At 57.5% G+C, this 19,002-nt stretch overlaps 2 protein-coding genes across 9 annotated transcripts in view; both read left to right on the top strand.

Annotated features, from left to right (window-relative positions):
• Positions 1-6: 6 nt before the first annotated feature.
• N4BP3 (NEDD4 binding protein 3) lies at positions 7-12,500 on the top strand. Of its 2 annotated transcripts, none has more exons than XM_017896164.1 (5): positions 7-163; positions 5,973-6,320; positions 6,581-7,102; positions 7,505-7,759; positions 7,881-12,500. In XM_017896164.1, exons 2-5 carry the CDS (start codon positions 6,000-6,002, stop codon positions 8,406-8,408), a joined length of 1,626 nt encoding a protein of 541 aa, XP_017751653.1. In that variant the 5' UTR covers positions 7-163; positions 5,973-5,999; the 3' UTR covers positions 8,409-12,500. The 2 variants fall into 2 exon arrangements, with proteins under 2 accessions (XP_017751653.1, XP_017751652.1); XM_017896163.1 differs by having other exon boundaries at positions 5,970-6,320.
• Positions 12,501-17,218: 4,718 nt separating this feature from the next.
• The window catches only part of RMND5B (required for meiotic nuclear division 5 homolog B), a 17,503-nt gene continuing 15,719 nt past the window's right edge, over positions 17,219-19,002 (top strand). For 2 of the 7 annotated variants that reach the window (XM_017896112.1, XM_017896110.1), the window contains exon 1: positions 17,227-17,312. The gene's annotated coding sequence lies outside the window, so the exon portion shown is untranslated. Of the gene's footprint in view, positions 17,313-17,493; positions 17,631-19,002 lie in introns of those variants that run through there. The other 5 variants (XM_017896109.1, XM_017896113.1, XM_017896111.1 and 2 more) reach the window with 4 other exon arrangements.

The following is a 19,002-nucleotide window of genomic DNA, read 5'->3' as shown; positions in this document are numbered from 1 at the left end:
CCCGCCCGCCCGCGTTTTCCCGGCGCCTGCCGCTCCGCGGCTCCGACCCGGCTCGCAGTCCCGGCCCGAGCCGGCGCCTTGCAGGAGGGTTCAAATCCGCGCGGGGGAGCTGCGACGCGCGAGGGCTGCAGAGCCGCGGGTCGGCGAGCGCGTCGCCAGCATGGTAAGTGGGGCGCGCGAGGGGCTGGGGACCCGGGCGGGACTCAGGGGGTGGAGAAGGGTTGGGGCGGGTCGCCAAGGTACGGTTTTCTGGCGTCCTTGGCAAAGCTGCTGCCCCGCTGGCCGAGGCTCCCGTTTGAGAGATGGGCGGGGGTGGCAAGGTGCGGCGCGCGCCCAGGTGTCCCCTGCTCCCCGTCACCGAGGCGCCGGATCGGGGACCGACCCTGAGGCTCCGCTGGAGGGGCAGGCGGTAGGCTACCTTGCTCTCCCCAACCCCTGCAAACGCGCTTTCCTGGGAGCAGCGCGCGGGACCCCTGCGCCACGGCTGGGTGGGGCAGGCGTCCTTGGCGCCGGAGTCTGACCTCGGCCTCCGCCCACCTGCCCAGCCGCTCCCGGCAGGCCCCAGGGAGAGGCCAGGAGGAGACGCGCCTCCCACCCCGCCCCCCAGGTAGCTCGGGGACCTCACGCAGCTCTGGGGAGCCCTCGCCTTCACCCCTGCTTTCCTGAGACAAATTCCATGGGGATGCCAGCCTTGTTTGCCCCTTTGACTTCCTGATGAGATCTCTCGCCTCCTCCCACACATCCTATAAAGGAGGTATTCCCGGTCCACCGGGCTGCAGCTGCGGGTCTGCGGGTAGGGGACATTCCTAGGTCTTGACCGCCAGAGCACCCGATCCAGTCCGGGCCACAGCCTTTGGCTAAAGTGAGGGCTGGCCTGGGGCCGAGCCGAAATCAGGGCCCTGGCTGTATCCAGAAAGAGAACTGAGATCCGTTGTCTCCTACTGGGCCACCCCCTGACCCCAACTACATAGGAACAGATTGGGCCTGGCTGTCCTCGGGAGGGAGCGGACGCAGGAGGCCATCCTGGGCGCGGTGATCAGCCTCCTCCCAGGGCCCTCCCAGGCAGGGCTTCTCTACCGGCTGGCAGCGTGTGGGTGTGCATGTGCGAGACTGTCAATGAATGCGGCCAGCCTGCTTCTGCCACCGCCTCTAGAGCTAGAGCTAGCACAGGGACTCGGAGTCCCCATGAGGCAGGTTTCCTCTGTTTCTTCCTGACCTGGGGGGCAGCAGGAGGGATTCCAGGCCCGGTGGACTGCAATCCAGAGCAGCCTGGTTGCAGGTGTCCTTGGGAGAAACAGGCATGAAGGCCGGGGCAGACATACATGCGATACATACAGAGCAGTGTGTGCCCATGGAGGAGAGCCTGTGACCCCTGGTTTAGGACAACCTGCTAAGGTAGAGAGGACCTTGTCCAGGGAGTTGAGATTACTTCTCACTGTGGGATCTTGGACAACTCACCTCACCTTCCTAGGCCTCAGTTTACCGATCTCTAAAATGGAGTGAGGGTAATTACTGTCCTGTTTGCCCCCACGAGGCTATGGTGGAGATGAAATGAGATAATGAAATAGAAGGACTGATAAGAAATTGTAGAGTGTGGTACAGCCGTGAAGGACTATATAGTGATACTAAGCACCGCTTCTGCAGGCTTTAGCCCCTGGTCTCTGCCTCAAGTGTCTGTCACAGAGGGGATGGGGTGGGCCAGCCTCTCCAAACCCCTCTCTGGGCCCCCCTTGCCTACTACCCCCTCTTTTGGAGCTGCGACATTCCAGTCCCATTCTTAGGGGCAGCTGCAGACACGCCCCTTAGCAGAGCTGATCCCCCAGCAGGTGGTGGGACCTTTCCCTTGGGCCAGGGCTCAGGAGGGGCTGACTGTAACCGGGGCAGGCGGCACTCCTACCCGTGTGGGGACTGGAATGTCCCACCCCAGAGGAGATGCAAGGTGGGGTCAGAGAGGACTTCTAATCCTGGGAGTCTGTGTGCTTTCTCCCCTGCGGCTGAACGTGACCTTAGGCGCATTACTTCACTTTCTGAACCTCAGTTTCCTCTTGTGAAGTGGGGGGTGATAGAACTCATCTCCTGTGTGTCTCATGAGGATGTGATAGTGCCCCTTGGCGTGACCCAAAAGGGCACCAACAGGCTCTGGGACTCCCCCCTCAAAGAAAGTGCATCCTCTCCTTCTTTGCTTCCTGGCCAGGGCGCTGTGTCTTCCATCTCCACCAAGGATTGGTCTGAAAGAGAGGAATCTCTCTGAACACAGAGATTCCAGTGCTGCCTGCTAATCTTGGGGACTGGAGAGGGGTGAGGGGACTGGTGGCAGCGAGCAGGAGTGAAGAGGCCTTACTGGGGCCAGCCAGGATCTGTGGAGAATGAGGCTTGAGCGTCCCGGCCCAAATCTAGCCAGCTGGGTGGTTGGGGTTTGCAGCTTCCAGGGCAGGGAAGCCCAGGCACTTGACTTGTCCCCCTATCCTTCTCTCCACGACCCGTACAGGGACCCCGGCTTTTTGCTCTGATGTTCCAGTGAGGCTGCAAGGCACTTGCTGTCGTCCCTCCCTCCTCCCCCACCAAATCCCCTCCAGCCTGCACAGCTGCCCTGCCCTGAGCAGGCAATCCCTGGGCTTCCAAGCAACAGGAAGGAAGGAATGTGTGTGTTGGGGGAGGGGGTGGAGGTGGGATGGACCCCTTTAGGAAAAGAGACTGTCCTCACTCTGTGACACAGGCAGGGAGGAGCGTCCTGAAAGCTGGGGCCCTCAGCCCTGCTGGGGGAGCTGATAATACAGTCAGAGAAGTCAGCCAGGAGGGGCACAGTGGGGATGGTGGGGGGCCTAAGGAGAGACAAAGGGAAGGGGCTGTCTGCTGCTCCTTCACTAGCCCAGGAGCTGGGAAGGACACTGGGTCATCACGCCACTGGGCTGCTCCTGCTTTGTCAGTGTGTCCTAGAAGGTGCTCAGTGCTGTGGGTGACCTTGTGCACAGCTGTATGATTGTGTTTGCTGCTGGACGTGACTGTCCGCACCGTGTCCTCTAACATGGGCTCTCTGTACTGCTGGGTGGGGCTGACATGTGGCACACTGTGGTGTGTGTGGCTGTATGCACTGTTGCGGCCCATGGCTACCTCTAGCTCAAGGACTCTCCCTAGACCTGAGATGTCTGGTGGGGAATCTTGAGGGTCGGTTATCTCTCCCCGAGACAGGAAGTGAGCATCTGCCATCGGGAAGCTGAGATGATGTGCATTTGGGGTGCAGGTGGACGTATGTGACACTGCTGCCAATGTCGCCGCCCCCAGGGCCACACAAGGCTTACAGTTCACAAGCCCTTTCCCCTGCATCTCTGACTGGCAGTAATCCTTTGAGAAAGGCCGGGCAGGCAGGGTCTTTCTCACTTCATTTTTTTTTTCTTTTTTTAAAATAAAAATGGTCAGGCCGGGCGCCGTGGCTCAAGCCTGTAATCCCAGCACTTTGGGAGGCCGAGGCGGGCGGATCATGAGGTCAGGAGATCGAAGACCATCCTGGCTAACATGGTGAAACCCCGATCTTACTAAAAATTATAAAAAATTAGCCTGGGCGTGTGGCGGGCTCCTGTCATCCAGCTATTCGGAGGCTGGGGGAGAAGGCATGAACCCAGGAGGCGAGCTTGCAGTGAGCCGAGATCGCACCACTGCACTCCAGCCTGGGTGACACAGCGAGACTCCGTCTCAAAATAAATAAATAAATAAATAAATATAAAAAATAAAAATAAAAATGGGGTCTCGCTATGTTGCTAAGGCTGGTTTCAAACTCCTGGGCTCAAGTGATCCTCCTGCCTCAGCCTCCCAAAGTGCTGGGATTACAGGTGTGAGCCACCGTGCCCGGCCCTTTCCCACTTCAGAGATGCGGAAACTGAGGCATGGCAAAAGGCCGAGCATTTGTGTCTGGAGTCCCCTGGAGAGAGTGAGGGCAGGCTGAAGAGCAGGTCTCTGCTGTCCCCTCCCCAAGAAGCAGCAACAGGAGTTGAGTGTGCTTGTGGACAAACCACGTCTCTGGCTGGGTGGGCTTGTCGTGGCAAGGAGGTATCAGACGAGGAGGCAGGATGCTTCCATTCCAATACTTTTGGCTGTGGGTAGTGACATCCTAGGTCCCCACTAGACATTGGGCAGCCCTGACCAGCTGTGACCTTGGGCAAATTACTTCACCTTTCTGAGCCCCACTGACCTTACCTTTAAGAAGGGTCAATAGCTGGGCAGTGTCACGCACCTGTGGTTCTAGCTACTCAGGAGGCTGAAGTGGGAAGATGGCTTGAGCCTAGGGGTTCGAGGCTGCAGTGAGCTATGGTTGCATTACTGTAGTCCAGCCTGGGTGACAGAGTGAAGAGCAAAACCCTGTCTCAAAAAAAAAAAAAAAAAAAAAGACTCAGCAGGACCCCTATGCAGGGCTGAATCACTGTAGGAACCCAGCCCCTATGATTCCTTACCTGGATGCATCCCCTGTGCGGCCTGCAATGTGTGTTCTCAGGGGCTGGGCTGGGTGGGGTGTGCAAACCCAGATTCACCCCATCCTGGGTCTGGGGGTTGGTGGGGGGAGAGCTGAGGTCATTTTTGCACAGGGTGAGGTGAGACTGTGGGGTTGGGGCAGGTCCCCCTCCCGGAGAGCTTTGTCTTCCACAAACACAAAACCTGGAAATGGTTGAGGAAGATGGAACCTCCTAACGACCATTGTTTGGGGCAGGAGTGGGTGCCCGGAAGCATGGGTGGCAGTAGGGGACTCACAGCTGCAGCCTGCCTGCTGGACTTCTGTTCGAGAATGGGAGCAGCTGCGCGGGTGGGAGGCAGAGAAGGTGGTGTTCGTTCACTCGGCCAGACTTTTCTGCACGCCCGCTCCATGCTGGGCACTGGGCTGTTCACAGGATCCCCAGGGGGCTAGGTACCAGCCCTGCCTCCAGAGTGTGTGGCCCAGCACAGGTGGAAGCTGGTCTGTCAGCTTAGTCCCTTGGTGATGTTTGTGTGCCTGGCTGAGCTCCGCTCCAGCCGGCCTGTTGACCCTGGCTGTGGCCCAGGCCCTGGACTGGGTGCTCTGTCATGCTATCCCACCCCATCCTCCCAGCATCCCAGTGATAAGTGTTACCGTCACCAGGGTGTGTGTGCGGAAGCCCAGGCTCACTGAGGTTAGTGGCTCGGCCGGGGTCACACACCGATTGGTTCCGCCAGGGTTAAGATTTGGGACCCACCCTCCCGGGTGGTGGGCTTTGGAATAAGAGCATATGCAGGGGCTGGCATGAGTCCAGCTGCCCCTTCCCTCCTCCTCCCACCACTGCCCAGACGGGAACACCTGTCCCGGAAACTGTGGCCATTGTTCACGTCATCCTTCCTCCTTTTGGGCCCTTCCTGTTTGTATCCCTCCCACTGTAGCCCCCAACCCTCCCCCACCCCATGCCAGATGTTTCCCTCGGGGAGCTTTGACCCTTTGCAGGAAGAGGGGCTGTAGGGGTTATCCCTCTCCCATGGGAAGGAGGGTCCCAACTGGCCTTGGGTCTCTATGCCTTCTCCCCACCCCACAGATTTGGTGGGGAACATGGCAGGAGGGTAAGCAAGGTCAGGTTCAGCCAGTCTGAGTTTGTCTTCCTTAGCCCTGTGCGGGCCCAGTGCTGGGAGGAGGGTTCCTGTCCTGCTGCTTCAGGGCCTATCCCCTCCCCGTACTTCTGAATCCCACACAGGCCCCTAGGTGGAGCTGGCCCTTCAGTGCATGGCTGGGGCACCATTGTTCTTCCTTAGACTCAGTCCAGTAAGTGACAGATGGGCAGGTGGCTTTGGGGCTTGTACTTCCTTCTCTTGCCAGTCTAGGGATCCTGTCCCGGGGTTCTCTCTTGGACCCACATCTGCCTTACCTGGGCCTGGGCCAGGTTGTGGGGAGCTACAGGGAGCAAGTGCCTTGTTTTCAGGCCCCAGGGAAGTTGGGTCGCCAGTGCCCACCTGCCCCAATGGAGCTTTCCAATTCCCAGAAGCAGCTGCCTGTGCCCTGTTGAAAATTCATGGCCACAGCCCCAGGCCCTGCTGGCATTGCCATGGGCAGCGTGGGCAGCCTGTTGGAGCGGCACGACTTGTCCCCTGAAGAGCTGCGGGCGGCCCTTGCCGGGTCTCAGGGCTCCCGCCAGCCTGATGGGCTCCTCCGGAAGGGCTTGGGCCATCGTGAGCTCTTCAGCTACCTGCACTTCCCCAAGAAGGACGGCAAGAGCACCAAGCGGGCCGCTCGGAACGAGCCTGCAGACTATGCCACTCTCTACTACCGGGAACATCCTCGCGCGGGTGACTTCAGCAAGACCTCGCTGCCAGAGCGGGGTCGCTTCGACAAGGTGCGCCTCTGCCCGTGCCCCTTACAAGATGTGGGGAGGGTGGGGTCTCCTTGGAGACCCTGATGTTGGGATGGGGTGGGGATGCGGCATGCTGAGATACGAAAATCGTGCTATGGGCTGGCCTGAGACTTGTTCACTGCCTCCTGGTGGCACGTGCCCCGCGGTCTCAAAGAGGATCCCTCAGGGGCTGTGGGAGCATCAGGAGGTAGAGCAGGCAGCTGCCCAGGTCTCACACCTGCCCTCTCTACCCTTTCTGGCAGTGCCGCATTCGCCCCTCGGTGTTCAAGCCTACAGCGGGCAACGGTAAAGGCTTCCTGTCCATGCAGAGCCTGGCAGCCCACAAAGGCCAGAAGCTGTGGCGCAGCAATGGCAGCCTGCACACGCTGGCCTGCCACCCGCCCCTGAGCCCCGGGCCCCGGGCCAGCCAGGCCCGGGCACAGCTGCTGCACGCCCTCAGCCTAGATGAGGGCGGCCCTGAGCCCGAGCCCAGCCTGTCCGACTCCTCCAGTGGGGGTAGTTTTGGTCGCAGTCCTGGTACTGGCCCTGGCCCCTTCAGCTCTTCCCTTGGCCACCTTAACCACCTCGGGGGCTCCCTGGACCGGGCCTCTCGAGGACCCAAGGAGGCTGGGCCACCAGCTGTGCTGAGCTGCCTGCCCGAGCCACCACCCCCCTACGAGTTCTCCTGCTCCTCTGCCGAGGAGATGGGAGCCGTGCTGCCCGAGACCTGCGAGGAGCTCAAGAGGGGCCTTGGCAATGAGGACGGCTCCAACCCCTTCACGCAGGTGAGGGAGCCCCTGCCCTGGAGTCCTGTTCTGTGCCTCAGCACTGGGGTACAGGCCAGAGAGAGGGGCCATAGCCAGCTCACCCACATGGCCGTGGACACAAGAGAGCAAGAAAGAGGGAGCTGGCTCGGCTTCCTTCCCCTCCATCCCAGGTGGTGGGGATGTCATGTCACTGGGGGGCCTTGCCTTGGAGTTGTGTGGGAAGGAAGGAGAGAGGCTCCCTGGGAGGGCCATGTGATGGGGACACCTCACCCCAGAGGGCATCCAGGGTTAAAGCGTATGTGTGGCTGGGTCCTGTGGTGTAGGGGCACAGGATTTGATCAGTGGCTGGAGTATCAGGTGGAGCTCCGGGTCGCGTCTAGGGGGCAGGGCCACGATGGATGCATCACTTCCCCTTGACAGGTGCTGGAGGAGCGCCAGCGGCTGTGGCTGGCTGAGCTGAAGCGGCTGTATGTGGAGCGGCTGCACGAGGTGACCCAGAAGGCTGAGCGCAGCGAGCGCAACCTCCAGCTGCAGTTGTTTATGGCTCAGCAGGAGCAGCGGCGCCTGCGCAAGGAGCTGTGCGCTCAGCAGGGCCTGGCTCCAGAGCCTCGGGCCCCCGGCACCCTCCCAGAGGCTGACCCCAGTGCACGACCAGAGGAGGAAGCCCGATGGGAGGTGAGAGATGACACAGGGCTCCGAGAGTCTCCTATCTCCATTGCCGGTCCCTTCCTCTGCCTGCCCCCTCCCAGACCGGCCCCCCACAGGCTACTTTGCTTGTGTCCTCCCCATCCCCCAGGTGTGCCAGAAGACAGCAGAGATTAGCCTCTTGAAGCAGCAGCTGCGTGAGGCCCAGGCGGAACTGGCCCAGAAGCTGGCGGAGATCTTCAGTCTGAAGACACAACTTCGGGGCAGCAGGGCACAAGCCCAGGCTCAGGACGCAGAGCTGGTCCGGCTGCGCCAGGCTGTGCGCAGCCTGCAGGAGCAGGCCCCTCGGGAGGAAGCCCCAGGCAGCTGTGAGACTGATGACTGCAAGAGCAGGGGCCTGTTGGGGGAGGCAGGAGGCAGCCAGGCCAGGGACGGTGCTGAGCAGCTGCGGGCTGAGCTGCTGCAGGAGCGACTTCGGGGCCAGGAGCAGGCGCTGCGCTTCGAGCAGGAGCGGCGGACTTGGCAGGAGGAGAAGGAGCGCGTACTGCGCTACCAGCGGGAGATCCAGGGGGGCTACATGGACATGTACCGCCGCAACCAGGCACTGGAGCAGGAACTGCGGGCACTGCGGGAGACCCCCACGCCCTGGAGTCCCCGGCTGGAGTCCTCCAAGATCTGAGGCCAGCAGAGCGAGCTGACAGCAGAAACACTGTCAGAAGGTGCCCTGAGACGGCCGGCTCAGCCTTCCCTTGCACTGATTGGGGTGGAACCTGCAGAGGCCAGGCCAGGGCTGGGGAGGCGCAAGGAGAGGAGGGATCCAGTGGGGCCGTGGGCTGGGTAGAGTGCCTTGGCAGGAGCCAGGACAAGGCCCTCCTGGCAGAGGAGCACCTAGGAAGGGCCCGGCCCTGCTTCCTGGAGTGGATGTGGCCCAGAGAAGGAGGCTGGGGGATCACCAGCTCCAAGGTCCCGAAGGGCAGGTCAAAGGGAGGCTGAAGACCTGGACTGGGGCCTTCCTCCATGGAAGGATGCTGGGGTGGGAACATTAGCCTCCCCCAGAATAAAACCACCGTTTTCTACCAGAGGCTCAGAATACGCTGAGCCTGTCCCTGACCTGAGACCAGAGGATGATGGATGGTCAGGATTGAGGCTGCTGACCTGGGCAGCAGCTCCTCCCATGGCCCGTGGTCAGTGGAAGGGTGTGCCCCGCACCTGTCTTCGTGGCCACTGGGCATGTATGTTGTGAGCAGAGGAATCCTACTCCTTGCCTCAGCCCCACACAGTTCCTTAGCTGCCGTGTGGGCTGAAATTCCTTTCTTTAGCACCAGTGGATTTTTCAGAAGGAACAGTATCAGGGAATACCAAGAAAACAAAGGGCAAGTCAACCAGGGCGTTGTGAGAACATGAAATGTCTTCCTGGTGGGAAGGCTGGGCCCCAGGAGTATCCACAGGCTCAGGCCCCGCCCCTCCCAGAACCCACCTCCTGTCTCCCTCCCTCCATAGGAGTGGGGGGCCCTAGAAGTGGAGGGGCCAGGAAGAACAGTATCCTTCCCGGCCCCTTGCTCTGCCTCATTCCCTGTTCGTAGGAAGGTGCAGGAGAAGAGGTGGGCAAGCTTATGGGTTTCTTGGTAAAGAACCTTTACCACAGCAAGGAACGGAAACATTTCCCCATCAGCAGTGGGGCTCTGGGGCATTGTTAAGTAGGGGTGAAATATGATTCATTTGCATTCTGGAAAGCTCTCCAGGAGAAAGCATTCCCCACCCCGCCTTGCCTCTGTCCTGCACCAGGCTCTAGGATGGTCAGTCCTCCCAGATCCCTGCTGTCAGCTGAGGCTGGTCCCTAAAACCCACACTTGCCTCTGGCCTCTCACAGGCCTGACTTGCCCTCTGGGCCTTTGCTTCCCCGCTGGGTGCCTGGCCTGGAACACAGGTTCAGTCTGGCTGTGTGAGTGGCGTCTCTCCCTTTCTTAGAGGGAAGGAAGCTCAGCTTCCTTACACACTCGTCGTTGGACCGGCTGCCAGGCATTGCGTGCTCACTGTGCGCCAGGGGCTGTGTTGGGACCTTGTGAATGTGGGGGCACAGGCTGAATTAGATGAGCTCCTACCCCAGGGGGGCCTGCACACTGATGTCAGCTCACCAGTCCCTTCCCTGACAGGGCAGCTCAGGGAACTTCGGAGAAGTTGTCTGCAGACAGCTGCAGATCACTCCCTTTGGCTACCCTGGTCATGCCTGGCAGCCCCTCAGGGCCCACAGGTGGGTCTTGGTTATGAAGTGGAGTTAGTGCACATGGATGTCGGGGGATGGGTGTGAGGCATGAGCTGGGAGACCCCGCCTTTTCAGGGCAGAGAGTGAGGCGTGTGCACTACCTGCTGTGGCGATGGTGTGTTTATGGCCATGTAAGTGGCAGGTGTGTGTAAAGATGTGCTTGTGGGTGGTGGGTGTGTCCAAGGGGGTGTGTTTGGGAGCCTGGCCTCCAAAAGCCAGTGTCTGGGTTGGAGACAGTGCAGGCCCCTTCTTGGCCCCACCCTCTACCCCATTCCTTCCTGTTGGCCCCAGCTTGTCTTGGCACTGGCCAGGCTGGGGTGGAGCCTGTGATCCAGACAGATCCCCTAGGCCTATCTGAGACCCATGCAGGCCCACACCTGAGCTCCTGTCTGCCTGAGGAGGGAAAGGGGGAGTGCCTAGGTCAGGCAGGCCAATCCTCTACACACACCCCTGGTACCCATTCCCATTTCACAAACTTCTCCAAACCCCAAACGGAAATTTCTGAGACAGTGGCCCCTCCAGAGGGCCCCTCAGAGCCAGGTGCTGGCCAGATGCCTTGATCACAGCCTCCGTGGCCAGGGGCCCATCAGGCCAGGTGCCCACACACCTGGTGTCAGGGTCCACCTTGGTATTCCAGCTCTCCAGAACAGTTCCCCACCCAGCAATTAGGGAGCTGGGCTGGCCAGTACAGCCAGTGGGGAGTGGGTGGGAGGTACCAAAACTTGGCAGGTGTGCCAGAAACCAAAGCCAGGCCCAGATGTAGGGGGAGGGCACAAGAGCTGAACCTGAACCTGGGGCGTCTCGGAGCTGGATCCCCGTCAGCTCATCCAGGCTGGACAAACCAGTTCCTGGGTCTCCCAGCCGGCTGGGTGGTGCTGGGGCCAACCGACCACAGGTGTCACTGATCACAGGTGTCACTGTAGTGGCTAACACCTCGGGGCAGCCCCTCCCTCCTGCTGGTGGGGCCTCAGCTTCCCAGCTGCCTTGGCTTAGCCTTCCCTGCAGCCCCTCCCCAACGGGCTTGGTCCGGGCAGCCAGCTCTGCAGAGGGTGGCTGCCTTCTGGTGCTGGACTCCCTGCCTCTGGGGCCTCCAGTCCTTCACTCAGTGTCATCCCTTCCAGCAGCTCCCTGGGCCCCTTGGTCCATCCCTTGAGGCTTCTGACACACTAGTGGCCTCTAGTCACTGATAGTGGTGCCTCCTTCTTACCTTGGAGCCCTCTGAGCCCTCATCCTGCAGGCAGAGCCCCTCGGTGCTCTGAGAAACCTTCCCTGAACTCACCACCTCCCCTGCCTGGGCACTCCCTTCTCCCTGCGCCCACAGCCCCCATGCCTCTCCGTCAGCGCTTGCCATGCTGCTGTAATTGTTGGTTTGCCTCGTCTCCTTGGAGCTATGGGCATTGCCAGGGTAGGGTGGTATCTTCTCTGCAACTCCCGAAGGCACTGGTGGGATGTGGAGTCAGGAGCAGCCAGAGCCCGCCATACTAGAATGGATTTGAGCTTGGGGTGGGCTGGATGGGGAAGAGACTTACTCCGAATGTTCGTTCAACATCCGTGGGCACCAGGTCTGTGGCAAGCACAGGGACTCCAGGGCCAGCTGCCATTCGTTCCAGTGATGTATTCGGGGCCTTCTCAGGTGAGGAAGTCAAGCTGGCCAAGGCCCTCTGTCCCCTGCCCTAATGGGACTTAGCTGTGGGTGGGGGAGGGAGGCCGTTCCAAATAGCGACTGGGGCCAGGCAGGAGGAAAGGAGAACAGAGGAGAATCCAGAAGTGCTCAGACAGAACTAGGGACAACAGAGGGGCCTCCATGGTGGCAAGTGGGTCAGCAGAGCATGGAGCAGGCAGAGGAAGCCTATCTGGGAGGCTGGGTGCATTTCTCTGAGACTAAGGGTATGTGGGTGTTGGGGTTTCTGCAAAGAGGGCGCAGACCCTGCAGTGACGGTTCAGATATTGATAACCCATCCCCCTTGGCGGGTCGGGGCTTAGGCATCCATATTGGATTCAGAAAAGAACAAGAATGATGCTTCTTGCAACAAAACAAAAGTGATTATGTCACGAGAGGAGAGGCTGGAGGGCCACAGGAGTTCCCAGCTGGCTCACTCATCCGTCCAGGAGGTGGGGTCTCATGGTTTCATTTTGCTCTGGGCCTACTTAGAGTTTTGATAAATGCAGAGTTATATAACGAACCGACAATGAAGATATAGAATAGTTCTGTCACCCCCCAGCATTCTCCCGTGGCCCTCTAGTCCACCCCCTTGCCCCACCCCAGCCCCTGGCAACCACTGATCTGCTTTCACAATAACCGTATGGGTTTTTTTATCTTTCCTTTTTTGTGAGCAGTGTTTAATTCCTTTGCTCTAATATGTAATATTAGAACATATTACAAAGTAGCAAGAAAAATACGACATTGGTGTAAAAATAATCTACACCTCACAGAAAGAATGAAGAGCCAGAAATAGATGCTATTCTGTAGAAAATCTTACACAATAAAGGACTTCAAAACACGGGTAAGGAACGATTCTTTAACAAGAGGTGCTGGGATAACTGGATAAAAATTTGGGAAAAAAGTCATACCATGCACCACCCCTGCATTTATTTTTATTTTATTTTATTTTATTTTATTTTATTTTGAGATGGCGTCTCGCTCTGTCGCCAGGCTGGAGTACAGTGGCGCAATCTCGGCTCGCGGCATCCTCTGCCTCCCGGGTTCACGCCATTCTCCTGCCTCAGCCTCCCAAGTAGCTGGGACTACAGGTGCCCGCCACCACACCCTGCTAATTTTGTGTAATTTTGGTAGAGACGGGGTTTCACCATGTTAGCCAGGATGGTCTGGATCTCCTGACCTTGTGATCCGCCCGCCTCAACCTCCCAAAGTGCTCGGATTATAGGCGTGAGCTACTGCGACTGGCCCACCCCTGCATTTATTGAGTTAAATTTTTAAAATCCTCTCCTAGGAAATTGGTGTTGGGGCTCAGAAAATGATACCCCAAAGTATGGAGCTGTGGGAGGCTGAATGCTTTGAACTAAAGTCTCTGACCATCACTCACTCCTCTTCCCTCCCAAAACCCCCCTGAAGCGCAGGGAGGGGCCTTCTCTAAAGTTATCTTTTGTTTCTAAGGGAAGTTCCTGCAGAAGGAATGCCATTGTCTTGAGCCCTTTCCCTAGCATCTCATAAAACATGGATGATTAACTCACAGGAAAGGATACTGAAGGTGATACCATCTCTTCTGAGGACTGAGCCCCTTGAGAGGTTTTATCTGCATGACAAGACAGCCTTTGTTTGCCATGCATTTCCTCCCCTCAACCTCCTAGCATCTGTCGCCACCTCCTCCCAGAAACCTCAAGCCCCAGTTTTTGGAGCTCAAATACTATTTAGACTTCATCAATCTGGCCCTTACTAGAGTCTCACATTTTGTGGGACTCCTGCGCATGTATGTAATAAATTTGCATGCCTTTTCTCCTATTCATCTGTCTACTATCAATTCTATTCCAGAGACTCAAATTATTGAAACTTCGGAGAATACAGGGAATGTTTAAAACTTCTACACTGAGGCCGGGCGCGGTGGCTCAAGCCTGTAATCCCAGCACTTTGGGAGGCCGAGACGGGCGGATCACGAGGTCAGCAGATCGAGACCATCCTGGCTAACACGGTGAAACCCCGTCTCTACTAAAAAATACAAAAAAAAAAAAACTAGCCGGGCGAGGGGCGGGCGCCTGTAGTCCCAGCCACTCGGGAGGCTGAGGCAGGAGAATGGCGTGAACCCGGGAGGCGGAGCTTGCAGTGAGCTGAGATCCGGCCACTGCACTCCAGCCTGGGCGACAGAGCGAGACTCCCTCTCAAAAAAAAAAAAAAAAAAAAAAAAACAAAAAAAAAACTTCTACACTGACAAAAAGTTAATTCGATTACTACTGCATTAATGGGAGAATTGATTGCTTTGAAGGCATCCTCCCTATTCCTAACAAAAAACAAAAACACAATCCCTATGGGGAAAGACTGACAAAATCAACTATTTAATACAACTTGGTGCACACTTGAAAATAAGATGCAAGGATGGCCACTTACTGGGGGAGAACCTCAACTTTGCTCACATCCTTCTTGGCTGTGAGGCAGGTCAAGGCTCCCGGAGAGGAAATAGGGACGCCTGGGGCATTTGCCAAAGCCTGTGAGGTCAGGTTGGCTGGGAGGCGGCTTGGGCCCCTTGGCCCCAGGCAAGGTTCAATCAACTCTCCACCCCAATGGCTTCTGTTTGGGCCAGGGCCACCCAGGCTCCTCATGCTTGGGCAGGCATCTCTGGGATGTGCCATCTCAACACCGCCGCGGGCACACAGTCCTGCTGTGGGCCTTCTCCCCTGCTATATATCATAAGGTTATTGAGCCACAGTTTCCTTATGTATACGTGGAGAACACTGGCTTCTTATCTCTGAGTACCTCCTGTGTGCAAAGCCTGTGGTGTTGGCGAAAAGGCAGTGATGAAGACAAAGCGTGCACCCAGTGGAGTTTTTCTGTTGAGACAGGGTCTCACTCTGTCGCCCAGGCTGGGGTGCAGTGGTGCAATCTTGGCTCACCACAACCTCTGCCTCCCAGGCTCAAGCGATTCACCTGCCTCAGCCTCCCAAGTAGCTGGGATTACAGGTGCCTGCCACTACACCTGGCTAATTTTTTTTTGTATTTTGAGTAGAGACGGGGTTTCACCATGTTGGCCAGGCTGGTCTTGAACTCATGACCTCAAATGATTCAACTACCTTGGCCTCCCAAAGTACTGGAATTACAGCCATGAGCCACCGTGCCTGGCCCATATTTGTTTTTGAGACAGGGTCTCTCACACTCTCTTATCCAGGCTGGAGTGCAGTGGCGCAATCAGTGCTCACTGCAGCCTCGACCTCCTAGGCAGCCTCCCATCTCAGCCTCCCAAGTAGCTGGGACTACAGATGTGCACACCACACCCGGCTAACTTTTGTGTTATTTGTAGAGACAGGGTCTACCTATGTTGTCCAGACTGGTCTAGAACTCCTAGGCACAAGCATTCCTCCCTCCTCAGCCTCCTAAAGTGTTGGGATTACAGGCGTGAGCCACCATGCCTGGCCCCAAAGAGGGTGATGGGAGTAGGGGCCAGAAGACAGAATGAATAAACATGCAAGATAACTTCAAGTCAAGTGCTATAAAGAAAACAGGTCGGCTGGGCGCAGTGGCTCACGCCTGTAGTCCCAGCACTTTGGGAGGCCGAAGCGGGCGGATCACGAGGTCAGGAATTCAAGACCAGTCTGGCCAGCATGGTTAAACCCCGTCTCTACTAACATACAAAAAATTAGCCAGTCATGGTGGTGTGTGCCTGTAGTCCCAGCTACTTAGGAGACGGAGGTAGGAGAATTGCTTGAACCTGGCAGGCGGAGGTTGCAGTGAGCCAAGATTATGCCACTGCACTCCAGCCTGGGTGATAGAGCAAGACTCCGTCTCAAAGAAAGGAAAGGAAAGGGAAAGGAAACGGAAAGGAAAGGAGAAAAGAAAAGAGAAAAGAAAGAAAAGAAAAGAAGAAAACAAAACAGGGCAAGGCATGGTGGCTCCCTCCAGTAATCTCAATACTTCCGAAGGCTGAGAGTGGAGAATCTCTTGAGGCCAAGAGTTTGCAACCAACTTGTGCAACATAGAGAGACCACGTATCTATTTTGAAAAAAAAAAAAAAGTAAGTTGCGCAAAGGGGAAGAAAGGGACGCATGGGGAGGCATGGAGGATTCAAGGGGAGGATGCCCTGGAATGAGGCCCAACCAAAAGGGAGCAGAAGTCGGCAACACAGATACCTAGCTTTTTCTCCAGGACTGCTCCTAGTCTCAGCATCTGAGGTCTGAGGAGTGGGGACTTCTTTACTCTTTCCCTTCAGAGCAGAGGGTCTGGAAGGATAGAAAATTCAATCTGGGGCTGGGTGCGGTGGCTCATGCCTGTAATCCCAGCAATTTGGGAGGCTGTGGTGGGCGGATCACCTGAGATCAGGAGTTCCAGACCAGCCTGGCCAACATGGCAAAATTCCATCTCTACTAAAAATAACAAAAATTAGCTGGACATGGTGGAGCATGCCTGTAATCTCAGTTACTCAGGGGGCTGAGGCAGGAGAATCGCTCGAAGCTTGGAGGTGGAGGTTGCAGTGAGCCGAGATCACACCACTGCACTCCAGCCTGGGCAACCGAGTAAGACTTCATCTCAAAAAAAGAAAGAAGAAAAAGAAAATTCAGTCCGGTCTTGGGTTTGGGGTCAGTGCCTGTTCTCTCCTCCCTAACCTTCACCCTTCCTCCCTAGGAAGGATGGGCAGGTCCCATCTTCTCCCCTTTCCCCCTTCCCCAGGACAGCGACCAACAGAGGATGGCAGGGTAGGGCTGGACCCTCTCGTCTGCAGAACCGAATTCTGTTGAATACCCAATGGGCAGATTAAGTTCGGGACATGGGGACCAGCAAGGCCGGGACGGGAAAGACGAGTTTTCTGTTTTTTTGAAGCGGAGTCTCGCTTTGTCGCCCAGGCTGGAGCGCAATGGCATTACCTCGACTCACTGCAACCTCCGCCTCTCGGGTTCAAGCGATTATCCTGCCTCAGTCTCCCGAGGAGCTGGGACTATGAGACTACAGGTGCCCGCCACCGCCCCTGGCTAATTTTTGTATTTTTAGTAGAGACGGGGTTTCACCGTGTTAGCCAGGATGGTCTCGATATCCTGACCTCGTGATCCTCCCACCTCGGCCTCCCAAAGTGCTGGGATTACAGGCGTGAGCCACCGCGCCCGACCTGGAGTTTTCTTTTTTTTAAGCATCACTTGATATTTCAAGAGCGCACCACGGGACCACAGCGGGCACAGCCCAGCTACCGCCCCTCACGGCCCCCGCGCCGCCCTCACTGAGCTGGGCGGGCAGCGCTGTAGGCGTTAGTAACCACTTGGGGCTTCTGACCCGGGAGCCCGGCGCTGGGTTGAGTGCGGGGCCGGCGCCTCCTCTGCCGGGTGCGGAACACGCCCGCCGGCGAGGAGCGGTCGCGGCCAGCGGCTTCCGCCGACTGGGAGATCCGCGGCCGGGCCGGAGGGACTCGGAACCTGGAGGCGACCAGGCGCGACCCCCCAGAGGACTACAGGCGCGACTTTTCTGGCCATCGCCCTGTTCCCGCGGGCGACTCCACTCGGCACGTGCGGCGGGGAGGCTCGGCGGCCGGACGCAAAGCTGCGGGCTCGTGGGATGGCCACCCCTCCACGAAACCGCCAGTGGGCGGGCCCGGGCCGCTGATCGACCGCCGTGGCTTCCGGTTCCGATGACAGTGGCGCCGGAAGCCGGGGCCGGTGCTGCGGGGCGAGGTGAGAGCGTGCGGTCTTGGGGCCGGCAGGTGCGGGCCGAGGGCGGGCACGGCGGCCGGCGGAGCTGAGGCGCGCGGCGGGGAAAGCTCGGCCGGCCTCCCGGGTCCCAGCCTTCTCCGGATTCCCTGCTACCCACGACTAAGCCCCGGACAATCTGCCCTTGGGCTTGTTCTCTTCTCAGTTATCCGCCCCGGGCCGGGAGCTGGAGTCCCAGACTCAGGTCCCGGCCCAGCCCCCGAAGAGCCGCCTCAGCCGGGGGAGTAGCTCGGACTCAAACGTCCCGTCCTCGTGCGACCGCGGTGGGTCGGAGGTGAGCAGGTGCGCACGGGGCTCGGCAGGGCTTTGGGGCAGGGGCTTTGGAAGGATGACTAGGAGTTTCCTGTCGTTTGCATGTTAATGCGGGTCAAACTCCCAGTAGACGCTGCTGTCCAGGGAAAATGATGGGCTTTTTCCTCCCTCCAGTTTTGGTTAATTAGAAAAGAAAGACACTTCAAGTAGGGCTGTGTGGTAAAAAAAAAAAAAAAAAAAAAAAAAAAAAGTGGAAGAGGGCGATGTGACAGGGTAACTGGTGTGAGGGTGGGGCAGAGGGGTCAGCATTAGATACTGTGGTCTAGCAGAGCGTCTCTGAAGACGTGACATTTGCGTTGAGACCCAAATTAGGAGGAAGGTATAGGAAGATAGGGGGAGAGAGTGGTCCAGGCAGCGGGAACAACCAGTGCGAAGGCCCCGGGGCAGAAATCAACTGGGAGTATAGTCAGGGAACAGAAAGAAAGCTAGTGTGGCTGGAGTATGGTAAGAAAGGGAAAGAGTGGTAGGAGATGAGGTCGGAGAGTTGGGGTTTCCTCACGTAGAGCTTGTAGGGCATAGAAAGGAATGTGGAGTTTTTTCCAAGTACAGTGGAAATCTTTTGGTTTTAAGAAGAGGAGTAACATGTAGGGTAGAGAATAGATGTAGGTGGCAGCTGCAAAAGTCTAAGAATTGGCTGGGCACGGTGGTTCTCGCCTGTAATTCCAGCACTTTGGGAGGCTGAGGCTGGCAGATGGCTTGAGCTCAGCACTTCAAGACCAACCTGGCCAACATGGTGAAACCCTGTCTCTCCAAAAAATTAGGCCGAGCGCAGTGGCTCACGCTTGTAACCCCAACACTTTGGAAGGCCGAGGCGGGAGGATCACTTGAGGCCAGGAGTTCAAGACCAGCCTGGCCAACGTGGTGAAACTCCATCTCTACTAAAAATACAAAAAACCAGTCTGGTGGCAGGTGCCTGTAATTCCAGCTACTTAGGAGGCTGAGGCAGGAGAATCGCTTGAAACTGGGAAGCGGAGGTTGCAATGAGCCAAGATCATGCCACGAGACTCCATCTCAAAAACAAACAACAAAAAAATTAGCCAGGTGTGGTGAGGAGAGAGGGAAAAGGAGAGAGGGAAGAATAGGGACAAAAGGGAATACATAAATAAATACCAAGGAGAAAAGGCCCCGCATGGACCAATTAAATGTGTCATAAACTCAGGAGTGTTCATGGGGGGACTACATGGTGTACTTGTAGTGCCAGCTTCTTGGGGTGGGGGGCTGAGGTGGGAGGATCACTTGAGCCCAGGAGGTCGAGGCTGCAGTGAGCCCTGATTGTACTACAGCAGTCTGGCCTGGGCAACAGATTGAGACCCTGTCTCTCTCTATTTTTTTTTTTTTTTTT

This window comes from Rhinopithecus bieti, unplaced genomic scaffold (genome assembly GCF_001698545.2).
Source record: "Rhinopithecus bieti isolate Rb0 unplaced genomic scaffold, ASM169854v2 scaffold_26546, whole genome shotgun sequence".
NCBI lineage: Eukaryota > Metazoa > Chordata > Mammalia > Primates > Cercopithecidae > Rhinopithecus > Rhinopithecus bieti.
Note: the sequence above shows the minus strand (reverse complement) of the source record. Positions and strands in the feature narration are given on the sequence as shown.

Coding starts and splice junctions, on each gene's coding strand:
- N4BP3 (XM_017896164.1), top strand. CDS start 6,000: ATGGCCACAGCCCCAGGCCCTGCTGGCATTGCCATGGGCAGCGTGGGC. Junction 6,321..6,580: donor AGCGGGGTCGCTTCGACAAG/GTGCGCCTCTGC, acceptor CCTTTCTGGCAG/TGCCGCATTCGCCCCTCGGT. Junction 7,103..7,504: donor GCTCCAACCCCTTCACGCAG/GTGAGGGAGCCC, acceptor TCCCCTTGACAG/GTGCTGGAGGAGCGCCAGCG.